Source organism: Diaporthe citri (genome assembly GCF_014595645.1).
Source record: "Diaporthe citri strain NFHF-8-4 chromosome Unknown scaffold_4, whole genome shotgun sequence".
Classification (NCBI taxonomy): domain Eukaryota; kingdom Fungi; phylum Ascomycota; class Sordariomycetes; order Diaporthales; family Diaporthaceae; genus Diaporthe; species Diaporthe citri.
In genome coordinates this window covers 5,686,973-5,711,174 of record NW_025064849.1, presented here as the reverse complement: position 1 = coordinate 5,711,174, position 24,202 = coordinate 5,686,973, and the positions used below count along the sequence as shown (strand labels likewise).

The 24,202-nt window shown below is 56.7% G+C and overlaps 6 protein-coding genes across 6 annotated transcripts; 3 read left to right on the top strand and 3 right to left on the bottom strand.

Annotated features, from left to right (window-relative positions):
- Positions 1 to 104: 104 nt before the first annotated feature.
- Positions 105 to 5,085, top strand: INS49_010652 (uncharacterized protein; the record flags this gene model as incomplete). The annotated part of the gene is made up of 9 exons (XM_043171377.1): positions 105 to 508; positions 606 to 694; positions 821 to 1,476; positions 1,559 to 1,667; positions 1,741 to 1,942; positions 2,497 to 2,991; positions 3,062 to 4,104; positions 4,176 to 5,053; positions 5,080 to 5,085. 9 exons carry the CDS (start codon positions 105 to 107, stop codon positions 5,083 to 5,085), a joined length of 3,882 nt encoding a protein of 1,293 aa, XP_043025942.1.
- A 1,375-nt stretch (positions 5,086 to 6,460) lies between these two features.
- On the top strand, positions 6,461 to 7,448 carry INS49_010651 (uncharacterized protein; the record flags this gene model as incomplete). The annotated part of the gene is made up of 2 exons (XM_043171376.1): positions 6,461 to 7,044; positions 7,142 to 7,448. The coding sequence occupies 2 exons, from the start codon at positions 6,461 to 6,463 to the stop codon at positions 7,446 to 7,448; spliced, it is 891 nt and encodes a 296-aa protein (XP_043025941.1).
- A 355-nt stretch (positions 7,449 to 7,803) lies between these two features.
- Positions 7,804 to 9,249, bottom strand: INS49_010650 (uncharacterized protein; the record flags this gene model as incomplete). The annotated part of the gene is made up of 2 exons (XM_043171375.1): positions 7,804 to 8,046; positions 8,095 to 9,249. 2 exons carry the CDS (start codon positions 9,247 to 9,249, stop codon positions 7,804 to 7,806), a joined length of 1,398 nt encoding a protein of 465 aa, XP_043025940.1.
- Positions 9,250 to 9,918: 669 nt separating this feature from the next.
- INS49_010649 (uncharacterized protein) lies at positions 9,919 to 11,786 on the bottom strand (the record flags this gene model as incomplete). The annotated part of the gene is made up of 3 exons (XM_043171374.1): positions 9,919 to 10,170; positions 10,279 to 10,454; positions 10,580 to 11,786. 3 exons carry the CDS (start codon positions 11,784 to 11,786, stop codon positions 9,919 to 9,921), a joined length of 1,635 nt encoding a protein of 544 aa, XP_043025939.1.
- Positions 11,787 to 16,713: 4,927 nt separating this feature from the next.
- INS49_010648 (uncharacterized protein) lies at positions 16,714 to 17,230 on the bottom strand (the record flags this gene model as incomplete). The annotated part of the gene is made up of 2 exons (XM_043171373.1): positions 16,714 to 17,044; positions 17,109 to 17,230. 2 exons carry the CDS (start codon positions 17,228 to 17,230, stop codon positions 16,714 to 16,716), a joined length of 453 nt encoding a protein of 150 aa, XP_043025938.1.
- Positions 17,231 to 21,537: 4,307 nt separating this feature from the next.
- On the top strand, positions 21,538 to 21,849 carry INS49_010647 (uncharacterized protein; the record flags this gene model as incomplete). Its single annotated transcript, XM_043171372.1, has 1 exon — positions 21,538 to 21,849. One exon carries the CDS (start codon positions 21,538 to 21,540, stop codon positions 21,847 to 21,849), a length of 312 nt encoding a protein of 103 aa, XP_043025937.1.
- Positions 21,850 to 24,202: the final 2,353 nt, after the last annotated feature.

Genomic DNA, 24,202 nt, shown 5'->3' with positions numbered 1-24,202 from the left:
GGATCCCCACTTGCTCAAGGCCTTCCCACTCCAGTTCCAACCCTATCGCCTCAACATGTCTTTGTGAATGATCATACAGCAAATACTCACCTTTGATCAAAGCCATGGATCCCTTCAGTCTAACGGTTGGTACCTTGAGCCTGATCGGGGCCGTCAAATCATGCCTGAAGCTGGCAGGGAAACACGTCGGGCCCTCCAAATTCGGAGCCGCGGAGCCGGCCCTCATCACCACGACACTGTATGAAGCTCTCGGCATTCTGACCAACCTTCAAACATACATGGAGCTTCATGAAGAGGATGACCGACATTTACAAACACTGGTTCATCTGGGACCTGTCATGGAACGCTGCCAACAAGCTTTACAGTCAATCAAGGCCTTCATGCAGGGCACGAGCACACTCGACAAGATGTGGAAGGGCGCAAAGTTTGACAAAAGTTTCAAGAGTGTTATAACTGCTGTTGAAGAAAGCAGCAAGCTCTTCAAGTTGGCGGTCATGGCGGACCAACAGTGAGTTACACACGACGGCTTGCTGGACCACCCAGCCACGCGCCCTTCTTCCCAAATATTCCCACAGGAGCGATTTTTAACCTTGAAATGTTACTAGAGCACTTATGCTCGGCGTGGGAAGATATCTCCACGAGATTGGAAAGGATGTTGAAACGATCAAGATAGGCCAGGAGGAGGCACAGAACGGTGAGTGCTATATCCAAGGTCCACAAACTGGTGGGATGAGAAATCCTCAGTGAACTGATATGACTTGGCTCATGATGTCAATTTATCAGCCATAAAGCTGTACTAACTAGCATTGGGCACTCCCAGGCAGTTCGTATGCCATGGTCAGGGCATGGCTCGGTGTGCAGGCCGACAATGACATGAACAGCCAGCGCCACCAGGACCATGGTCGTTCGCGTTACCCTGAAAGTTGCGAGTGGCTCGACTCGCACGTCGATTTCGCCCATTGGATAAACAGTCCGCCATCTTCAGACAGAGTGGCTGGCATCTGGCTGAAAGGCTCTCCAGGTGCCGGGAAATCACATGTATGCTCCAAGGCGATCGAAACTGTGGCCAAAACGCAGGATGTGTGTCTTTACTATTTCTACAGCTTCGACTATCAGTTTTCAACATCGCCTCAGCCCAAAAATGCAGCGAATGAAAGCAAGCTACGGATGGCGTCACTCCTGATCGACCAGCTGTTGCGCATCATGTGGAAAGAAGATCCATCCGTTGCTAATCGCGTCTGGAATTTCGTTGAAGTCGAAGCGAAGAACACGAAGACACTTGCCCAAGTTGTCCAAATTCTTTTGAAGAATCCGCCCCAAGAAGGAAGTACAGTACCACAACAGGGTCAGGGCTCACCCTCCCCGCGTCGCAAGATCTATCTCCTTCTAGATGGTCTGAATGAGACCCAGGGTTCTTTCACTGGGCAGGATCTTCTGAATGTGGCTTTGGATCTATTCCGCGGCCTTGAAGACGAAGTATGCCTGAGATTGTGGGTCAGTTCACAAGACAATACGGGCATCTCCAGGTGCCTATCAGAGTGCACTGTCATAAACCTAGATGACCAGGCTGAATCCGACGTTCGTGAACACCTTGCTCGAGAGGTTCCGAAGACGATGGATACCAATTTCGGGCTCATTGACCATGAGATTCGTGGAAAACCCTGTCAGTAAATCAAATGTGGAAATCGGCATATTTCCGGTCAATACATGGGTAGTTGTTACTAACAAGACTTTAATCAGTGGTCGCATGGGTACTCGACACGCTTCAAACGAGGGCCAAGGGCAACTTTCTCTATGCCAAATTGGTGATGGATCTATTGGATGATACCATCAGCCCGGATGACTTGATTTCTTTCCTCGACTCAGAAATTCCGGATGCTTTCACAGACAAGTACGAACGCATATTCTTTCGATATCAGAAAGCCAAGCATAAATACGTCAGGTAAGCTTTTCACCGAGCATCTGCTTGGAATTCTGAGAATAGCATTTGAAATTTCCAATGCTGACTGAAAAACAATATGAAAAAAGTTTGTTGTTCTCCTTGGTGGCATTTGCACGTCGTCCTCTTCGCCTCTCAGAACTGCAAGATGCCATGACCTTGGCTCTTTCAGATCCCTCTTACGGACCTAATCCCTTGCGCCGACCCACTCATCTGCAGCAGCTGTTTCCGCCGCTTATTGAGATGCAACACGACCCAAATAAGCCGGAGGATCCCCTCTGTAGACTTCGTCACTCAACAATCCAAAGGTTTCTGGCCTCAAACCCTCACATCCTCTGCTCTGAGCGTAGCAGATGTGGTGGTCCAGAATCTTGTGAGCACCTTATTTCGCCACGGAAATTTGGGCACCTGTGTCTACAATACTTGTCTCAGCCGAGATTTAACAAACTGCTGTCAATAAATGAAGGCTTGCCGCCAGACATAGACGGTCTATTGTTGTACTTTGCAAAATTCTGGACGAAGCACCTGGGGGATATTGACGCCACTGACGACCATAGGAAGGCAGTGACTACTTTAGTCAGCTCCAGTAATTTCCAGACCCTACTACAGGTCCAGAGCCTCAGTGTTGATGACCAATTTGAGCAGCTCCCATTCGGAATTGATGAAGATGAGGTTATGGAGATGATGCAGCGGGAGGGCTATCATCACCTCCATCGGCAGTCTTTCCCCTCCTGGCTCTTTAGAGAGAAGAACAGAGTCATTGAGGGATACAGCTCCTATCGCGGACAATATCGACATTTCGTCAATGAATGGGGCTACTTGCTTACACGGGCAACCTCGCCTTCCGACCAGGACTACTTCCCTGGCGAGGTTGAGCGATGTCTTTCTGGCATGATGGGACCATCGAGCTTCCTGGCCGACATGAAGGAGAAGTACCCAAGTTTCATGTTGAGCCAGGAGCCGTTCGACTGTCTAGAGTCAAGCCCGCGTGTCCTGACAGAGAGGCTATCTACTGCGGGCGACCAATTCTTGGTCATTTCCACAGTTCCAGGGTACGTTCTCCCAGGCTAACGGGATAATGCCCATTCTATGTTTCCATTAGTAACACATGATGATGAATAGGCAACGTAGACACCTTCGAGCCTCTTTTGCGAGCGATCACGACCCATTGCCCCTGTCCTTCCGCATTGAAACGTGGGATCTGAGGGAGGCCGCTATACCAAGCCTGATATCGACCAGCAATATTTCTGCCGCTAACTTGAGCGGCGCATTTGGTCCAGCAGCGAGCATGGCCGTCACTCTCAAAGATGACCTGAAGAAGTCATACATCTTGCTTGACGATTTCGCTATCCCAAACCAGGGAGATTCAAAACCTCTACTCCTGCATGAGAAACAACGCCAGCACGATCTGGAAAGCATCAGCTTTGATTTTCGAACGAGAGGTCGTATCGTTGTGTCAGCCAGAAGGAGCAAGTACAAGTCCAAGGCAGCCCCGCAGCGACCCTCGCAACACCGCCATGGGGATAAAGGGGCAATTATCGAAAGTCATGGGGACTGCAGCAGCACAGATTCTGATGCTTCATTATCTGAGCGCGAAGACGTCAACGCAGCAGAAGAGACATGCAGCGAAGGTTCCACAGAATTCGATTCGGCCGAGGAAAGTTCAGACGATGGAACGGGTGAGCGCGATGAATCCTCCTCGGGCGAAGATGTTGCGTCTCCAGACACTGCAAGTGAGGACTCGAGTGACGGCTCCTACGACAGTTCCAGTAGCTATGATGAGGACGGGTACCCAAAGACCGACCGGAAAGCAAGTGACCAGAAGCGGAAAGGGACATTTGCGAGCGGGGTCATCGAAAGCGATTCTGCATTTAGATGGGAAGTAGAGGAGACGACGCGGACACGTGAAAGACGCATGCCGCGTCTGTCGGAACGCAAAGATATGATTCATGTCTCTCTGAGCGTATACGACATACGGTCAGGCGATCCAGTTCGCCTGTTCCACTTCCAGCAGGACTTACCCGTCATGCTCTACAGCTCACCACCAGCTCTGCACCCCTCCAAGTCGCTGGTAGCATGGCCCCTCGGAGGCGGTGATGTTCTCTTTGCCGATTACATGGCTAACACTTACTTCATCCGCGGCGCGGTTCCCAACACCCAGGACAGTGAGTGCTATCCCTGGACTTCTCTAGCAACCACCTGTTCGAATTGTAGGTGCTAATCAACACATTTCTAGGTCGACATATCACAATGCAGAGCCATTTCTCAGCATGTGGGAGATACCTGCATATCGCCAGCATCGAAGCACGTATTGTCGAGAAACACAAGCCAAAGTCAAACCGTTCCGGCCAGGAGCCCGGCAGCAACAGCCTCCTCGCAAGCAATTCGGACCAGTCAGCCACTGTAAGGGCCACAGGTCCCAACCTGCGCAGCCAAGAACTGGTCCTCTCAGCATTCGTCACCACCCATCGGCTGTCCGGTTCCAAAACGACGCGCAGCCCCCCGCGACTGATCCACAGGGCCATCGTGGGACTCGGAAGATACGCAGCCCTGTCTCTTGACAATCTCCCCATCACCTTCAGCTGGGCACCGAAGCACGTATACCTCAGCCTCAGTGGCCACCGCCTCAACGTAATCCGCATCCGCCTCTCCCGATCCAGCCCGTCACCACAAGAGCCCGCCGACCCCGCCGCGTGCACGCCCCGGCTGCCGGTGATGCTGCCTCTCTCCGCCACCGGCCGCCAGGTGCACTACCTGCCCCCTCCACCCGCCGCCAGCGACGGCACGAGCGCCACCGCCGGCGTGGACGCGCGCGGGATAGTGCTCATGGGCAGCTACGGCGGGTACGGCGACCGTGTGCAACTCCGGCCGTCGGCGGAGGTGCCGCACCGGGACCACCACGGCGTCGACGCCGGCCACACCATGCCGTACCCTTGCCCGGCGGTGGGCTTCTACGTGGATGAGGAGCGGGACTTTGGCGGCTGGCTCCCCTATGAGGCGGAAGGCACTGGGGCCCCGGCTCGCGGTGAGAAATTCCGTGATGGCCGGCTGGTCCAGCGCAAGATGGAGGGGTTCGGCGCACAGGATGATGTTGACTTGGAAGGGATTTGCTTTGTATGTAAGGGGCCGATATATATTAGTACTAGTTTCTCGTCGTAGGTCACGTGTATGTATAGAGTTCGGGCCTAATGTTCATGTGGAGAGAGGGAGTTCTGTTTCTAAATTGGGAAATTGTGTCTCAAACATCAAATGCCAGTACTTAGTATAGCTTCGGAGATCATGTAGCTTCCACATCAACTTGTGATTGAGACAACCCCATCAGTACTGAGCGTTATCAGGAGGATGAGATTCAGGGGCTTAATTGCAAGGAAAGTGTATACTCAAAAACAATCAAGGATCCAGCAAAATGAGGGGATCTCTGTCGATTTTGGCGAGTATGGGTATTCTTCAAAACCAAGCCTACGTATTTTAAACCCTTATGGCGTGTCCGAACAGCCAAAGAGCAGTTCCTTCTAAATTTGTGCACTACTGAAAATATGTATAGCCAAAATGTCTTACTATAGGCCATCACAAGGAAGTTACAACACATGTTATGGAACAAGACTGTGTGTGTGATGCGAATTGTAAAGGGGAGAGAATGCTTCTATTAGATTTCCTAAGAAAAGGTCTCCCTAGGCTACTTTTATGGCAAATAGAGCGTTACACAAGGGCCCCGGGGCCCGTTTGCCCTCGGGGCTATTGGTGCCCGTAGCAGTGTGTAATGCGGTCGCTCGAGCATTTCACCTCAAACGGGGTTCTCTACTAGGGAATGCATATTATGCCATATCTTAGTAGTTCTGGGGCCTGGATATGCCCAAGGCTGGCTTGCAATAAGGGGCAAACACGGCGACCCTGTGAACAGTCACTCAGAAGAGAAGAAGTCCTGCCGGAGTAGTCTTGTCCACGTGACAACAATGAGTCCTTGTCAATTAGTCACATGGACAAGCGTTTCTAACAGTAAATACGGGTGGCTAACAATGGATAGTTATGCATGTGATTATAATGACTTGAATACCACAATAGGCCAGATAGTTGGATAGAAGAGAAAGAAGAATGAGCACAAGAACACTCTGGGAAACAAAGTACACAAAGTACCTAGGTACCGAAACGGGACTAAATACCTAGACGCTCGTGCCAAGCTTTGAGCTCCTTATCGATCTCTTTATCGGCCCCCCCACCGTCCCCGCGCCCCTAAGGCCGCAGGCGTCATCCGCCGATCCGTCACCGTCTCCATAAATGGCCGACCGTAACCAACATGCTGCATGCTGCCTGGCCTTGTGACATACTCATCATTCGGCTCCGCTCTATACAATCACAACGCACTACCTCTCGTCGTTACCGCGCTTCTGACTAGGAATTCCGCCCAGAACTAAATCACTCCCGGAACTTTTGCCCAACCTGAAGTTGCCCAACCCTCTCGCCAGCCTTGCACTCCTCGCACGTGGCTTAGTACCGGGGCGCAACCGCAAGCGATCCGCCACGATGGCGACGACGGCGACGACGACGAACGGGCTCCCGAGCCCCTCGCTCTCCCCAGACACAAAAACCAAGCCACAGGCCGACCTCGCTTCCCCCACCCGCGCCTCGCCCCAGAAACCAAAGCGCTCCCTCCGCATCCTCTGCTTCGGCGACTCCCTGACGTCGGGCTACGCACAGCTGGGGGCCGTAGCGCACCCGTACTCGCAGCGCCTCACATCCGTCCTGTCGGCCTCGTTCCCCTCGCTCAACATCGACGCGCACACGGACGGCCTGCCGGGGGACCTCGTGTGCACGGCCGGGTCGCGCTTCCTGCGGCGCATCGAGCCCAAGTTCCTGACGAAAGGGGGAGGGACCCCCTACGACTGGACCGTGGTCCTGGGCGGCACCAACGACCTCGCGTTCCAGTTCACCGCCGAGGACATCTACAAGGCGCTGCGGGACGTGTGGGACGTCGCGCTCAGCAAGGGGGGCCGGGTCCTCGCGTGCACGGTGCCCGAGGCGGGCGCCAAGGGCAAGATCGGGCAGAGGATCAAGGCGAGGCGGGACGAGCTGAACGAGTTGATATTGAGCCACCGGCAGGAGAACTTGTACGTTGTTATCTTGGATTTCTATCCCCCTTTCCCCACACCCCCAAGCAGCCCCTCCTGATTGAAACCCCCGACACTGACACTTTTGCGACACCAGCTTCACGTTCGACCTCAACACCGCGATCCCGTTCTGGTCCCTGGCCCCGGAGGAGCGCAAGACCTACTGGGACGACCACATCCACATGACGCCCGCGGGCTACGACCTGATGGGCGAGAAGATCGCCGCCCGCCTCGTCGAGATCATCATGCCGCCCGGGCGGCTGCAGCCCCAGCAGGCGAACGGAACCGGCGCGAGGCGGAAGAAGCTGTTCAAGGACGACGACAAGGTCTTCGAGGAGGAGGACGGCGACGAGCACAGGCTAGAGCACGGGTACTACGTCGTCAGGAGGAAGGACCTGGAGTAGAGAGCCAGGGTATCACTGTTACCTCTCTTGATTGGATCTTAATGTTTTATATAGCGACTACCTGGGATGGTCGGGATGGATACACACACACTTGGTTCGTCACAGCACGGCGTTGGATAGAGGGTCACACAGGCACCCTTTCTGTGTGCTAGCGTTCTTGGGTATTATTGAATTTGTCTATTTTCGTTGGAATGTCGTGCTCTCGTGAATACTGTTATTTTTGCAGACACCTGGCGGTCTCGCCATTTGGCCAGCTACTCTCTTGCCAACAGACTCTCGCCGCAGCTCACGACTCTGAGGCTGGTGGTAGTAGATGTATGCGCCAATCTCTAGTGGTATTTCTTCCTGATACCATCTACTGTGGCCTTTTTCTCTTTTTCGGGATGCTCTTCGGTGGGCTGTGTCCCCCTGACGCCTCCTGCTCCGACTTGGTCGTCTCTGCGCTGACTTCCTCTCGATCTTCCTCCTCTGCACCGTTCTCCCCCAAAGTGCTCTGACCTCCGTTGGTGCGCATGGTCAAGTTCCAAGACCCCGTCTCAAACCTCAAGGATTTGAGGACGTCGGCGAGAGCGTCAAGCACCTCGTCTTTCCAATCCCCCTGTACACGCACCTCAGAACTAGTTTCAAAAGCAGCACGCTACACCACCAGGTTCTGGGACACAAAGTCGGGGAACTCCTTCTGCATGTGGCCGACGACGCTCTCGACGTCCTCGGCGACGCCGAGCACGTGGCTGTCCCACTGTGCGATGGTGCGGGCGCCGTCGAACCAGACGCAGCGGTCGATCTGGTCGATGTGCCCGCCCAGGCGGCCCTGCTCGATCATGCGGGCGGTGGTGTCCTCGGCCCTCTCGCCGTCGAGCCCCAGCAGCACGCCGAGGGCGTCGAGGTCGATGTTGACGTAGAGGCGCGAGGCGGCCAGCAGGTTGTGCTCGACCATGGCGCGGGCCAGCACGGTGCTGCCGTCGGCGGTGGTGGCCAGCTGGTGGGGCTGCAGGCCCTTGGCGAAGGCGTCGACCTCGGCGGGGGCGACGAGGCGGTCGAGGAACATCTTCTCGAGGATGGCGAACTCGTCGAGCGAGGGGGCGCGCTCGTCCTTGTACAGCCTCCCGAGGGCGCGCGACCGCTGGGGACCCGCGGGGGCGAGGATGGCGCACTTGATGGCCATGGCGAGGGTGTGCAGGCGCTCCTCGTCGGCGATGGCGCTGCTGAAGGAGATGTCGTGGTAGGCCTGGCTGGCGGCGAGGAACTGGCGCTTGGCGTCGTTGATGCGGGCCTGGCTGAGCTTGAAGTGCAGCTGCAGGGCCGGGTCGGCGATGGCGAAGATGACGTTCTTGAGCTTGTTGAGGTAGGCCTCGGCGGCGGTGGGGTCGTCGACCTCGAGGTGGTTGCGCACGATGCGGATCCACACGTGGGCCTTGTCCTCGTCGCTGACGCGGCGCTGCGACGTCTCGAGCGGGATCTCGGCCAGCACCAGGGCGGCGTCGCGGAAGTCCTCGTTGGCCTCGTGGGCCTCGGCGATCAGGTCGCGCAGGGTGGCGGTCTGCTCGATGAAGGAGGACGACGAGGTCGGCGACGAGGTCAGGGTGTCGAGCAGGTGGGTTCCAACCTCGATCCACAGGTCGTGGTCGGCGCGCTGGCGGAGCGAGGCGATGAGCGAGTTGAGCAGGGTGCGCGTGTGCACGATGCCCAGCGACGAGGCGAAGATCTGGTCCGCCGTCTGGTTGAAGTCAGACGCCGACTGTGCCTGGGAGAGGGCACTCTGGATGGCCACAGCCTCCTCGGGGATCTGCTGTGAGGCCATAGTGGCGTGGCTTGTCGTGTCGCGGTGTGTTGTGTCGTGGTGTTGTTGGTGTGGGCCGTTTGACTGACGTAGGCAACGCTGGGGTGGAGAGCCGAAGTGGGCAGGCAGAGCTGCAGCTGCAGTGGAGCTCGGCGCCACAGCGGGCTGCCTGCTTGCAGATGAGATCAGAAACAGAGCAATACTCTCTCACGCTCTCTCGAAACAGAAGATGGAAAAAAGAAGCTTCGCGCCTGTTCCCCCAGCGACCTTTTCATACATCAATGTGTCTGTTGTGTACGTGGGGAGTAAATGTAGCCCAGCAGCGGGGAGGTCAATGGGGGAGCTGTAATGGGATCTGATAAGATAAGGAAGCACCTAGGTGCCGGTGGGATATGGATGCAGATCTCATTGCTCGTCCATGACCTCTCCTCCTATGCTTCACTCCAATTTCACACAAAGACATACAATTCCAACTGGACACCATTTCGAATTTTATTACCCAAGAACGCCAATTAGAAGCTATGAACGCTTGTAGCTATGAATGCAATGCTCAGACGCGCTGCTTTTCGTGTGGGACGACTCCTGATGTGACGACCTCCGACTGGTCATGCTCAACACCGGCCAAAACAGGGGGCTGAGCCTCAGCGAAAGACTGGATCGGGGACGATGCATCTTCAACAGCCCAAGCTCTCACAGCGATACCTCCTCTCCCGTATCTCGTCTGCGGATGGCAATCTTGGCCAGCCCATCACACTCGAGCCCGTTCCCGTGCGCCCGCCATCTCGGCTCCTCAGCCCCGTCAGCAACCTTCCAGTCGTACTTGAGCAACAGGTGACACATCACTATCATGACCTCGTGCGCGGCGAAGAAGCGTCCGGGACAAGCATGATGGCCGTATCCGAAGGCCGGGAAGTCTGCCGTGGCCGCGACGAGCTGGCCAGCCTGCGGGTTGTGCTTGGTTAGTCCATCGGTCTCGCACAGGATCAACACGGCGCCAAGGGAATTTGGTTTAGGCATTGTTTTCATCATGGGCTGAGAGCATGCACTTACCTTCTCCCTGCCAGCTTTTTGCCGCAGCTGGTAGAACCGGTACCCGTCATACTCGTCGGGCTTCTCATACAGCGTGGGATCTCGTAACCTCGGCATGATCATGGTTGCTGTGCCGCGTTTGAGCTCGATGTTTCCCGAAAGTGTGACATCCTCAAGGACAATTCGCTCCATGAACGCTAAAGACAAGCAGGGTCAGCTCCTTCTCGACATCTTCTCTGCGGCCTACCCGAAAGGTCACAACCAGGGATCAGACCGGTTTGCAGTTCCCAAAAATGAAAAAACCAGTCAGCGATCTACTCACCGATCTGCATGGGCTTCATCCTCTGACTCTCCTTCATCACACTGTCCAGAAGCTTCATCTTCTGCATCGCCGCCTTATCGATCGGTTTCCCGTCCAGAGCCTCCACGATCTCCCTCCTCAGCGGCTCCATCAGGTCCCGGTGCACCGCCAGGTCCAGAATCACCTGCGTCAGCAGGTCGGCCGTCGTGTGGATCGCCGCGAACGAAAGCATCAGCTGCGTCAGCGTTGGGTTGTACTCGCCTCCCAGCCTCTGATGCTGGCTCTGGAACCAGTCCAGCGCGTGGCTGGGCTGGGCCTCGCTGCCGCTGCCCAGGTTTTCCTCTTTTTCTTTGAAAGCCCGCCGCGCCGCGAGCTTGTCGTCGATCATCTCCCGCGCCCGGCGCTCCTGGGCCCGCAAGAGCCGGCATTGCGGTACAACGTGGTTCGCCAGGGGCCGCAGCCAGCGCGGGTAGGCTTGGAGCGCAATGTTCGCCAGCATAATGTTTACAGTGAACCCGATGACAATCTCGATCCACTCACGGTCGTAGCACGACTCGGGCCCCATGAAGACCAGGGTGCTCAGGCGTGCGACCGCGGGTAGGCTAAGACCGCTCCGTACCATGACTTCCTTCCATTTACTCCCGCCGCCGATCGCGTCCTCGAGCGCCGCCGCGCACTCGGACGACAGCGCCGCAGTCAGGCGCGGTAGCGACCGCGTCAGGTCCTGCTGTGTCACCATCTGGATGATCCGGTTGTCCTGGGCCAGCGTCCCAATGGTCTGGAAGCCCGGAAGAGTGCCGTGCATGCCCATGGACTTGAGCGCCGGGAAGTTGAGACGCTCGTCGCTCTTGAGCTCCTCCGCGTACCGCGGCGGCAGGACCACAACCTCGGTGCCCTCGAGCTCCGTCGTCAGCAGGCGGAAGGGCTCGCCGCGGAACTTCTCCATCCCCCTGAGCGTCATGTTCCAGCTGTTCGTGTCATATTCGCGGCGGGCGCGGGCTGTGGACAGCTCGAACCAACGCTTGGGGTTAAGGAGGGGGATGGGCTTTCCGTTTGTCTTGGAGGTCTTGGGATTTGCTGAGACGACGGCGGCGAGCAACACGAGAATGAAAGTGGTGGTGAGGGTGGCAATGGGACCGCCAAAGGATTCAGGGAGAATGGGCGTGTAGGGGAGCGTAGTCAGGTTGGAACTGTGCCACGGAGTATAGAGACGCGACGTCAGCGTCATCCTGGCGATTCTGTGTTCAAAAGACACCAGTGCTTCAAGGACAAAATGCTGCTGCTTCAGCAAGAAGGGAAGGTCACGATGAGATTTCACTCTGGTTTGGACATTCTTCGGCTCTACGGGCACTTGGTATTAATTGTCTCTTGTGCTTCATTCCCCGCTCCGCCGAGTCGACTCACTCATGGAACGTCACGATGGCACGGATTCAAGCAAGCCGGGTTCTTACTCATATCCACGGCATCAAACCCCGTGGGAGCTGTCAATCGACTGGCCCGTCCCACCAGCTAACGCACCCAAGCGCCTTGTCCCGTCATATCTCACGCGCTGCCAAATTGGCAGATGATTGTCATCGAATGAAATACATGCGCGGGGACAGGCTAGGCAGATGGGTGCTGACAGCGTCGCAGCAGCCAGGCCGCGGTGTCAACAACCCCACTCGTTGGTGGGTGCAACTTCAAAACTCGCCCGTGTACGCTGGTTATATCCATCGCACCAGAACTCCGAAGGATTCACGGATATCCGCAGAAAAGCTCCACCCAAGTTCGGCCCAGTTCCACAGTACGGAGGCGCACCCGGGAACAAGCCTACCGCACATCGACTGCTACCGCTAGGAGAGCCGGATTTCCGTGTCCGGAGGAGGTAGGTGCCTGGTTTTGTGGGATCCCCCCTGCCTCGTCACCGAAAATCGCAATGCGTCACCCCTGCCATCAACTCTGCGAACCGCTAGCTATACGTGGTATTTTCAGCGACGTGGAACGTGGTAGGTGGATCTTATCAGGAATCATTGGCGCCTATCACGTGGCCCTTGTCTGTGCACTTCAGACGGAACGCGCGGGTTCTTTCCTCGGAAAAGGAAGACGGGCAACATGTTTGCAAACACATGCCGGAGTGCGGGCACACGTATCACCAGCCAACTACCAGGACACATGCCTTGGCGCGTTCTGAGAGGCTGAAGCTAGGGTGCTTACGTGCCGTCGGGAGCTGCAGATCAGTGATACGCTTGATTCTGATGTTGCATATGCACGCCGAACTCGCTACCGGTCAGCACTTGGCTGCATGTACAGTAATCACTGGGAAAATGTGCTACAGTACGCACACCATGACGAGGAAAGAAGAGCCGGGTATCATGCATGCACCGTATAGATGCGGGTTTTCCTTGGCGCGCAACGGTTGCCTTCGGTCTGACAATCTGCACGTGGGACCAGATTCGCGAGTCCTTTGGCACATGCCGACGCGAAATGCTGCCCAATCCCACGTCCGGCCATCCATCGAACCACCTGCCAATCCTCTGCGCTTTGCTTATTCACGACAGGTGTCGGGTGGGGGCCACGGAGCGTAGCAGTCTGGACCTCAGCGTGCCGCCCAAGGCAGGCCACCTGTCATTCAACGTTACCAAGACTTGGTCTGCCTGGCTGCGGGCCGTGCCTACGGTGACGAACCTGCAGGGCTCCCAGCCTGACTAGACATGTATGATGTCGCAATATCAGGCCACCAAACTGGCAGGCTACACATGCCAGCCCTGTCATCGGGAGCCAAGCAGACGTAGCCTGCCTGAGGGAACCATCAACAGTCAGCACCCATCGTTGCGATGAGACCCACCAACGTGAGCTGTCACTCTCACCTCATGGCCGTCTCTTCAGCCGGGCACTACCTAGGTGAGCAACCACGGCGAGGTGTCCCTTGTGCGGAGCCTCATGGACGGCCGAATCACCGACTAGCGCCGCCCACGGTTTGGGCGGGAAAGTTTGACTTACCCCACGATGTACATAATGTCACCTCGATGTGGTCCAAGCATAGATAGATCAGGTCCCCTCAGCCACGCCGAGTCGTCCAGGCCGCCGTCGACGCAGTTCACTGCCGGCGCGATGTCGCGTCGGCCAGCCGGACTTTGGTTTTGTTCGAGGTTGCGATTACGAAAAACTTCTCGCGCCCATGGAGGTCTGGACGCGAGTGCGAGGGCGCATGCATCTGGGGCCGGCTTCGAGCCTGGCGAGAACGGATTGACCTGTCAGTGATGGTGGTGGTGGTGGTGGTGTTCGTGGTCGTGGGTCCCATGGTTACCGCTGTTGCTGTTGCACGGCGGCCTGCCTGTTCGTTGCATCGCCCGTGGCGGTGTATCGTGATTAAAGTACCAAGACACGTCAACGGAGCTTGCGATTATGAGTTAAAAACTCACGCCCGAGGAGGGTGCGTGACGACAGGCGCCTATACCATGCCGTTTTCACTCGGCAGCCGTGATGCGCCGCACCGGGAGGTGGGCGGCCCCGGGTTGTACCAGCTAGCTGATATGGTGTTGGCGTCATTACTATTGCGTCCGATAGCTGTAGGTTTGCATTCTTGGATTACTTTCATTTGTGCAGGAGTCTGGAACTCGTCTCATGGGGCGTGTGTCTCCCTGCATGTAAGAAGTTCCGAAACTTGGTCGCTATGCGGAAAAGTGTTTAGGATTTGAAAAAAGCAACTAGACTACTACATGGAAATGTGTTTACCATGTTGCAGGAGCAGCCTGAAGTCACTGTAACGATAAGCATCAGGCCGGCGCTAATCATTGTTTCTGTTGCGCTCATCATTATTAGTAATGCCTGAGTATATCACAAGTCTGAATATTACTATTCAAATTTTACTCACCAGGATCTCGATACACTTGCGCAATTTCAACACTGTCACCTCAACAGCCTCCAGCAAAATCTTTCATAAAGGCAGGGCGATGACAGTCCAGAATTGACAATAGCCACGCAGCCTCGCTCCGTCCGGTATTTGGTTGTCGTTTTCGGAACCACTTTCTGCCTGTGACCTGCATGTCTCCGACGTGACATGCATATGTGGCATCGGGCTGGCCAAACCATCCGACTGCACCGCGCGCGGCACACATCTTGGTATTATCGTGCGTCATCTGGGCCCATCTGGGCGCGGATCAAGAAACTCGGCAGTGTACCGAGTGCTGTGAGAGAGCAACGCTTACCTTTCCAGTCTTGACTGGCAACAGTTGCCGCTTCGACGACCGGGACCATACTAGTAGCTTTTAGGTGAGCCATGAACAAAATGGCTCCTCAGAGTGGGACAGAATGCGTACCAATGTGTACTTGTGCACAATACTACAACACGACGCATGCACAATTGGTGCTTCACCTCCTGTCACCGCGAGGGGGAAGATAATGCCCCATCCAACCCCAGCGAGGCGAATCTGAGGTAGGAACATCCCAGAAAGGCAACCAAGGTATCCCCATCAGAGAAGCAGCAACTGTGGAAACCCATACTTCGGAAAGCTCCGTCTCGAGATTACCAACGGGCTGCCGAGGTCTGAGCGACTTTGGGGGAGGGCTCACCAAGGACAGCCAGCCCCAACTTCCCCGTCAACGGTAAGGCACGCCGAAGACCAGACGGAGCCACAGGGGAAAAAACTTTTTTGTTCCGTCGCAGCCTTATTCTAAGAATAAACCCGGGGGGGGGAGGGGGCAGGCTCTGACTCGAGCCCTCCCACCGCTCACCGTCAATACGCCCGGGGAGGGGGGGGGGAGGCTGGACCTGCGTTTTATCTTGTTAATCTCTCGGAACCCCCGGCACCGCCAACCTGGAAACACTTTTCCCTGCTCACCGGCCGCCGGCTCTGCTCTTTGCGGAGCCCTTTTTTGTCCTGTCAATGCGGCGGGCACGCGGGCGGCCGTCGACCCACTCCCCCCAACTGCCCAACTGCCTAACCACCCTCCCCCCCCCCCCCCGGCCTGGTATTCCGCACGTGTAGGACAACGTACATGACACGGCCAAGCAAGGAGGGCGGCATGGTGGTAAACCGCGAGGCCGACCGCGACCGCCGTTGCCCGGCCACGAGTCATCACCGCCCTCGTGGCCGCGTCCGTGCCTGCGTTACATGTTTACCGCGTCGTCGGAAATACGGCAGGTATGGTGCCATGTACGCACGGATGCGCACCCGAGGACAATCTGATGTTATCGTTGCCGGGTGGAGAATGGTTCTTCCTGGGCAGAATGATGGTTTTTTTTTTTTTTTTTTTTTTTTTTTTTTTTTTTCAAATCGGTGCGTTGTAGCCTCTGAGTGCCGTTGGATCGCCGGGTTTCAGCCTGATATACGGTCCTCGACTAGGTTGCACAGCTTTTTGAAGCAGGTTGCATGAATGTGCAGAAGAGACTGAAAACGGAACAAACCGAGTGAAGGAGTCGTCTCAATACGTGATACTAGTCTGGTTCGCCTGTCACTGCGCATCTTGAACGGATGTGTGCTCATGTTTGGACCTCTGTCAAATCTTCGGCACTTTCACCTATGCATTAGTTTCTCAAACTAGCCTTATTCTGCTCCACCCATGGGCCTCTCTTTCCATCCGATACATTTCTCTACTCGTGCGGAATGAGAAAAGCAAACAAGGCGGCAAAGTCGCACAGCGCCATGAGTAGAAACCATTGGTTGCCCTTTTGGATATACCCTCTTGATCACTATCTAAATGTGGAACAGAATATGAAACTGAAAGAAAAAGATGTTGCGCGCCCGCTTAATGAAAGCTCCAATGATCCCAAGCCGCTATACAAAAAGAGATGTTTTTTTAGTTGACCCCCAAAGTCCCTTTTTTGTAAACCCCCCCAGAACGCCATGCCGTAAATACATGACCCAAAGAAGAAAGCCTAGAAGAAAAAAAAAGTAAAAGGAAAAAGACGAGACACAGAAAAGCCACCGCGGGAGGATCTGAGGAGTTCAGGTTGGCCGAAACTATTACGAGTCCAGTTGCCGGTGGCTGAGACACGACCCGTGATGTCGGTGGCGGCGTGAGGCTGAGAGACCCGATTCGTGGTGTAGAAGCCGAAAGAAGGAGATGGGCAGGAACCGGCAGGTTCCGTTGCCCCGAGTGCAGGCCTCGTTTTAGCCCTTGCGGTGTGATCCGTAGTCGTTTTCCACACCGAGTCCCCCCCCCCCCCCCCGGCGTCAGCGCCAGGAAGATGTCCACGACCACGACAGGACAACGTCACCCCCTGCGCCAGCCCCCGAGGCCGAACCCAGAGAACCCGTGCACCATTCCTCGTCCCTGGTGCTGGGAGACCGTTCCGCGGTGGACGGCCCCCCGCCGCCGGTTCTGTCGTCGGACCAGGTGACCTCGGCGGACCAGGCGAGGGCCTTCCCTCCCCGCTCAGCAGCCACGGCGGAGTGTCGGGCGCCCATCATGCCATGGTTTCCTCCCTCCCGGACTTCTGTCGTCGCCGGTTGAGGCCCGCCGCCTGCAGTCTTCATGTGTGAACAGTGCGTGAGGTATTCGGTGCTTGGTGGTCCGTCCCCTCTCTCATCCGGAGCACAGGGGGCACGTGCCCGGCTGGACGATATACCTCTCGTGAGGACCCTTGGGGCAGGCCAGTTTCCTGTTGCCGTCGACTGATGTGCGGAAGAAGTGTGCGCCGGGGTCCAGGCACGACGAGTAGATGTAGTAGTTCTTGGTGAAGTCACACATCCTGGGGTGGGTGAGGGTGTGTGGATGTGTGGATGTTGGTGGTTGGGGGAAGTTGTCGTAGTGATAGTAAGGACTGTCTCTGCCTAGGTAGGCGGGGTGTGAGGAGAAGCGTTGGCAATGTGTGCGCGTGTGTGTGAGAGAGTAAGAGACAGAGAGAGCAGGAGGAGGGCAGTCCTGTGTTAAATGTTGCTGGTGATATCTGGCTGGCTGTGCGTACCCACGGCGCGGTTGGGAAAGATTTATGTAGCGGAAGAGGTGAGGCAGGTGTGGTCAAGCCACGGCTTATAAACAATGGCAAAGACGGGACGAGGTTGGTATCTGCCCACACTGGGGTGGATCCCCCCAGGTGAGGAGGGCGTGTGTGTGTATTGTGACACAGAGGCGTCTGGATAAAATAGGGCGGTGCCGCGGTAGGGGTGCTGGATGATTGATGGGACGAAGACAAAAAAGTACAACAGCGATGTTCCCCGGTCTATATGGATCTCGACATATATCTCCCGGGGTGATGAACGGCGCGCAGCAGGGGGGGGGGAGGTGGTGGAGTGGAGGGGAAAGCTCAAGCTTGACCCAGGCCCAGCCCGGCTCGCAGATCCCGGGGTCTTTTAGAAAGCCACCAGGACAACAACAATAATAGGCTTTTCCCGGACGGAAAGGGTGTTTGATGACAAGAGGCTGGCCCGAAAGACACGCGCTCGTGCGCGCCGATGCTTGCTGGTGGTGTCCAGCCCCGTTGGGCAGCATGAAGGAGAAGGGACTGCTGCAATTTGCGATGTTCAAGCGCGGATGGCGCGGCGATGAGGTTGGCAGTCTACCAGGAGCAGGTGGTAGGCGGCATCGCGGCACCCGGTTCACGGAAGTCGTTGCGACTCACACTAGTAGAGCCAGTTCCATGCCTGATGGCATGGTCCCGATATATCCAAGACGAGACGGGCCCTAGTCCGGTATGAAGGATGTGACATGGGGGAAATTGTACCCAGAGAAAAAGGGCAGAGGAAGCTGTGACGGCGTGGAGCATGTACGGGAAGGGCAGCACGAGGAGCCACACGGCGGGAGGGCGGAAGGGGGGAGGGGGGAGGAGGAGGAGGATAAGAAACCGCCGGGGAGGACTGAGCAGCAAGAGCGTTATTGCAAAGTTACAGTGGGCATGGGCAGCTTGTCCATGTCCGAGAGCCGCGCGAACGGGTGTTGACAAGGAGCCCTCGGCCACCTTGAATCTACAGGCAAGATGCGACAGGGCAACGGGCCCCAAAAAGTGGCAGGGCAGCACCCTCGGATTTGCGAGGAGGGGAGGGCAACGACAAGATTGTCAAAAGTGTCATGAGGACTGTGCGCGGGGACACTGGTCCGGAGCGCCCAGCTCCCTGGTCCTGGGCGATGAGTGATGGGTGATGGGCGCAGGGTGAGGGGGATGCCTGCATATTGCCTTCCAATATTTCTGTTTTCCTTTTTGGAAGGCCGTCATATCCTTGGGGCTGTCGTGACGTTTGTCCCTCGTGCTATCGGAAGTGCCCACGACAGGAAAGGGTGGAGCGGGAAAAACGGACGGTCATCGACCCACTGCCGGGCCTGACGGTGCGAGCTTTGACAGCACTGACAGCAAAGCTGCGGCATGTTCGAATGTTCGAACGGGGGTTGATCACCGGCTGGGGTCAGGTCAAGGGATGGAGGGGAGGGTGCTCAGGTGTGTGGGCTTTGGGCGTCGTCGGTGATCCTTCTCGCAAGCACTCCCGCCCGCGTGCCCATTCTGGGAGAAGCCACGGCGCGTCCTGGCCGACTGGGTTTCTCTTTTTTGTGGCTGACTACGGTACTGTATTTCCGTGGGGATGATCAAGTACCGGACACGGCTGTGCATGCATCGGTACAGACACCGATCGATACACGCGCACATACAAGCAAAGCCCGTGGGAGGTGAGTGGGGTGGACCACCCAGTTGATGAAAGGAGAGGAGCAAGATGTCGATGACACTGCCCGACATTGCGAGTAGCTAGTGGAGGCTCGAGCGAACGAGCCGGTCCAACGGTGGTGGGGTGGACATCGTATACTTTGCCTCTTGTACCGGGTACATGACCAGCCAAACCCAGCCGCGACAACCTTCTCGCACCTTGCACCTCGCTCACCGAGATGGGGCAGAGGCCGTCGCGGTGGAAACACGCAAAACACCACCAGCAGTCCTGCTGGGAAATGATGCGTATTCGGACCTCACCGAGGCCAGTTGCACATGTCTTGTTATAGACAAAACAACAACGGACCTGGGTCCGTTGTCGACCGAGCCTTCCCAGGTGCCACCCAAGATGACATGCGAATCGCTCCCCACGCCCCCGTAGAATAGCCATCGCTGGGCCTCTCAGGACGAACTCTATCTGGTATAGACTGAACTAGAACCCGTTCAAAAATAGTACACTTCCGCCACCGCGAATGATGCTGTTTGCGTGTCTATCGACATCCACAAAAGAGGATACGGGTCGGGCACGAGACCAGTGACGCCTCACCCGTTTGGCATAGAAACCGTTACTTGGATATATAGATCTACCTACAATGTGCAGAACGAAGACACGGTATTCTACTCATGGAGTGCGAACTGTAACAGATTACAAGTGCACAGTCAGTGGTCAATATACAGCACGTACAGCACGTACAGCACACACGATAGAGGCCGTTCGACTGGCTGCAAGACAGCCAAGTCACCAGTACCTCCCGGCTCGCGCCTCCCAAGTACCCAAGCGCCCTACGACCCTGCCCTACCCCCTGAGTCGCACGGACGGCCCCCCATAGTCGACACGACCTGGGCCTGAACGTCTTGTCGCTCCTTCAAGGCTCAGACGCCCGACCTCAAAATGTGCTTCATGGCATTGATTGGTTTGGGATTCTTGAGCCCGACGGCGTTTTGACACGTCCGACCAGCAACCCACCACCCACTCTGGGCCCCTCCCAACGCACTTGTTTCACTCCTCCCATCGTGCGCTTTCCCCTCCCTACTAGGCTTGTACTAACTTGGCACACACATGGCATGCCGTCAGTCTCAGACTCGACCTTTCCCTCGCGCACATGTCCCCTGTTGAGCCTTACGGCGCCCTCGGCAACAGGCCCGGCCAGTCCAGAACGGGACTTGGTCCCGGAACCAACCGCCAACTCTACGCACTAGGCGGGCTACATATTCAGATGGATATTTATACAATCCTCACCCCAAATTCGTGGTCAGTCGCGGGGTCCAGGAAAAGAGAGCCCATGCCTTGCATGTTTTGCATCTGTTGAGCCGCATCTGAGGGCCGCCTCCAAGGTCTCGGCCACCCATGCCGATATGCATGCACACATATCGCTCTGGTTTAGCCGAGTTTACCCTGCTTGGCAGAAACAACCGCCGTCCTGCAGGCGCGCGAGGCAGCAAAGAGGGGCGGCAGGGCGACGATCACCCAACCACACCCCTGCCCGGACGGGGTTGCGGCTCTGCTGACGTGCTCCTGACGAGCCGGGCCATATCTCGTGGCCACGACTCTTGCAGGCTGGTCGCGCCGGTTTCGAAGGCCTGCGAGGGTCCTGTTTTGGCCCAGCTGATATGTCATGAAGGGGAACTTCGGGCGGGCGTGTCCCAGGCAGGTGATATATGACAGCCAGCGACTAAGTCGCGCCAGGTCACTGAGGGCGGCGGAGGCCCGTTCGCAAGCCTGCGAAGGGAGGAGCAAATGATGGGGCACCACCCATGCCCAGCCAGCCCCCCGGGGCCAAGCCCGGGGTGCTCATATTACAGTGGTCCCGTTTACTGAGTGTAGTGGAATGTCAAGGCCGGCCCTAGGCTCAAATCGGGCCAGCTGCAGAGAGCAAAGGCCAGGCCCGCAACTCGTTCATGCAGGCAGGGCAGGCTATCGTCCGGCTGCTACCACGGTACTGCGCCGCGGAACCCACCAAGCAGCGGCCGACAGGTCAGGCCTGCATGTACCACACATTAGACTACATCGCAGCGAGACAGATGCTCAGCTGCCGTGTGCATCATCTCACCTACCTGCCTCGGGATGGTGTAACCTGCGATGATGCAGTACGCCTGTCTGGCGGAGACTTTTTATTTTATTTTTTTTCATCTATGGCACTCATGGGTGATCTGCACGTCAGTCTTGTCCGCGGATCGAGTAACCCACAGCGAGGGGTTCTACGTTGCGTCGGGCTCCGAGACGTGGGTCGGGATGAACTGCTCAATACAACGGGCGCTACCAGAGAATGCATTTCTATGGCACGCCCGCACGTACGCACATACGCACAGCACACACGCCATCAACGAACATGTCAGTCTCTCGGCCATTCCATTACGTTGACGTATGGCCTGCTGGGAGGACTTTGGTGCGCTACAGCGGGTGGCAGCCGCGGACCGTATTATCAAAACGCCCCCCAGTCCAGGATGGCCAGCCCATGATGGCCTCCTCCACCAGTCCCAAAGGAACGTGCATAGGTACGGACAGGAGAAGCTCCTGCTGCGGGAGAAGCTCACCTATCTTGGACGGCGGGCTCTGCCGTTCAGCTTTGACCGCTGGGCTGCGACAGCGTCCCGCCGGGCTCAGACACCAGAGCAACCAAGGTCGTCGGAACAGTCCGGAAACCTTCTAGAAGTCCCTCATTTCCCACAGCTCTAGCTCTAGCCTGGCATTCCCCTCACCCTGCGACAAGACCAACAACAGCCACCGTTCGCCGTCGGCGCATAAAAGAAGAGCCCACGACGTCAAGCTCGGCTCGACGCGGCTCGGCAAATCTGCGGCGCCTGGAGAACCTACTGACTGACTAACTACCTTTACGCACTGAGTCCCGACCAGAGGATCCATCTCCGTGGAAGGGCCGCCCGGGGCAGAGGAAGTACAATGTATCTATGCACAGTAATCCAACGCTGCGCAGCCGGCCCCTACCACCCTGTCACCCGGCATCAACTCCCCTGACTTCCAGCGTCACAAGCCCCCACATCCGACAAGGTGACAGGTCGGAATGATCTTCCGACCCTGTTCCATTGCGAGGGGGGAGGAAAGGGACGCAGAGGCAAGTGAGTGCCTTTCGGTGCTCGGTGCCAACCTACACATTCATCCATCGCTATGACCTTGGACAAACCTCAGGCTACCGAGGCCGCGCGAGATGAAGCTGAGTGCATGATGAGACGCGTCAAAAAAGTCTACGCGGGAAGTCAAAAGGGACACACAAAAAAAAGGGGGCGGTGTGAATTTGCTTCGCGCCTGATCCAATGGGTGCCCGGCTGTGAGCACCCTCATGAGTTGGTTGGGGGGGGGGGGGCATGGGCCCAGCTCGGGAAGGGCTTGAGTTTCTCTCTGGAGGGGGCGGGCGATATGACGCCAACACGCTCAACCAAGCGGAGGATTGACGATTATACTTTTCGATCGGCATGCCGGAGTCATAGCTGGAATCCTTCGGCACATGCGCGTCACCCTCGCTAGGGCACAACTAGGCTCGGATGGCCCCCTCAGCCCCCCCGAGGACACTCAAAGACTATTTAGCCTTCTGGCCGTCGTTTTTGTTGGCCCACGTCTTTTCTGGCCGGATAGCTGACGCCTGACGGCCAACCGGATCCCTTGGATGGCGCAGGTCGGGTTAGCATTAGGCAAAAGTTACATGGCGAGGAGCGCCGTAGGGAGCTGTCTCAGTGCCACCTCATCTGAGCTTAGCTGGGGAAGCTAGGGCGTGAGGGTATATCCTTGGGCATCTCAGGCACAAGCAGTCTGCTCCCTGGAAGTAGGCCACGGGTGACCTTCGACGGACAGGGTTTGTGGGTCTCAAGTCTGGTCTTCGAGGCTTCACTTCCCAGAACTAACGGCACCGGGCCGGATGTATCCAGGACGTCCCGCCCGGCTCGAAGAATGAGAGCAGCCCAATAGCGCGATTCCTGCGTGGACGAATACATACGCGATCGAGATGTACTAGTGAAGGACAGTGTAGTATTCATCGTCGCGCCTCGCTCTTCAGTGGCACACCATCTCCTCTCGGATACCACGGCCCGATCTATAGATCTCAACATCAGACCGTTACCGCGGCGAGCCCAGCGCCCCCGAAGGTGACGCCGGAGGACAAAGCGCGGGCCACGGGACACACACACACACTGTTCTTATTATGGCAATGCAGAGCACATCCAACGCAATGCATTGGAGTCTTCAGCCAGCAAGGTTCACCGTCGACGTGTGGGCTTCGTTTCAAAACACACGCCCACGTCCGCATCTGATCAAACCCCCCCCCTTGCTGCTCGGTCGAATCCGAGTGGGTATGACCTTTGGTCGGAGCCGAAGTCTTGATTGCTGTGTTAACGAGCGTGTGTCGTCTCGTCCTTCCTCGTTGCTATGCATGTAGGGACGTGGACGTGCTGCAGACTTTACTCCGCACTATCGCATTTACAGAAAACACACCGAAAGCTCGCTCCCGGTCTCTCGTCTGTGTCTCTTCCTCCCGGCATATCCCCAGCCCGTCAACTGGGCCCCAATCTCCCTGGCCGGCCCTGCGCCAGGAGACAAGGGCCCCACACTTAGGGCCGCTTCCTGGCCTCCTGTCACGAACCGGCTTCGAAAAAAGAAAAAGTCTGGATGTTCTCCCAGGGCTTCCCTCATCGCTGGCGCCGTGCTAGCAGGTTCCTAGTGTCCCACAGTCTGATATCAAGGCGGTTGTGGCTGGACGACCCAACCGCCAGCGGCGCCGTTATTACCGCGTCCGGAAAGGAGCGCGTGTTGATTGATACCCATACACCCCCTTGATTTACTTGACCATCATATGGTTCGAGCGTTGGGGTGTCCTCGTCTGATGTCTGCATCAGCACATAATAAAAGGGTAATTGTAGCAGTTGTCCATGGGACGGGCGACCTAGGTTGTTGGTGGCCGCCATCCATACCACCACGCACGACACAGACGCATGACGCGACGGGATAAGCCTTTGGAGCCGCGTGGGCCAGCCCAGCCCACACCTGCGGCGGCCACCCTCGGAGAATAATAGGGGTCGCCTGA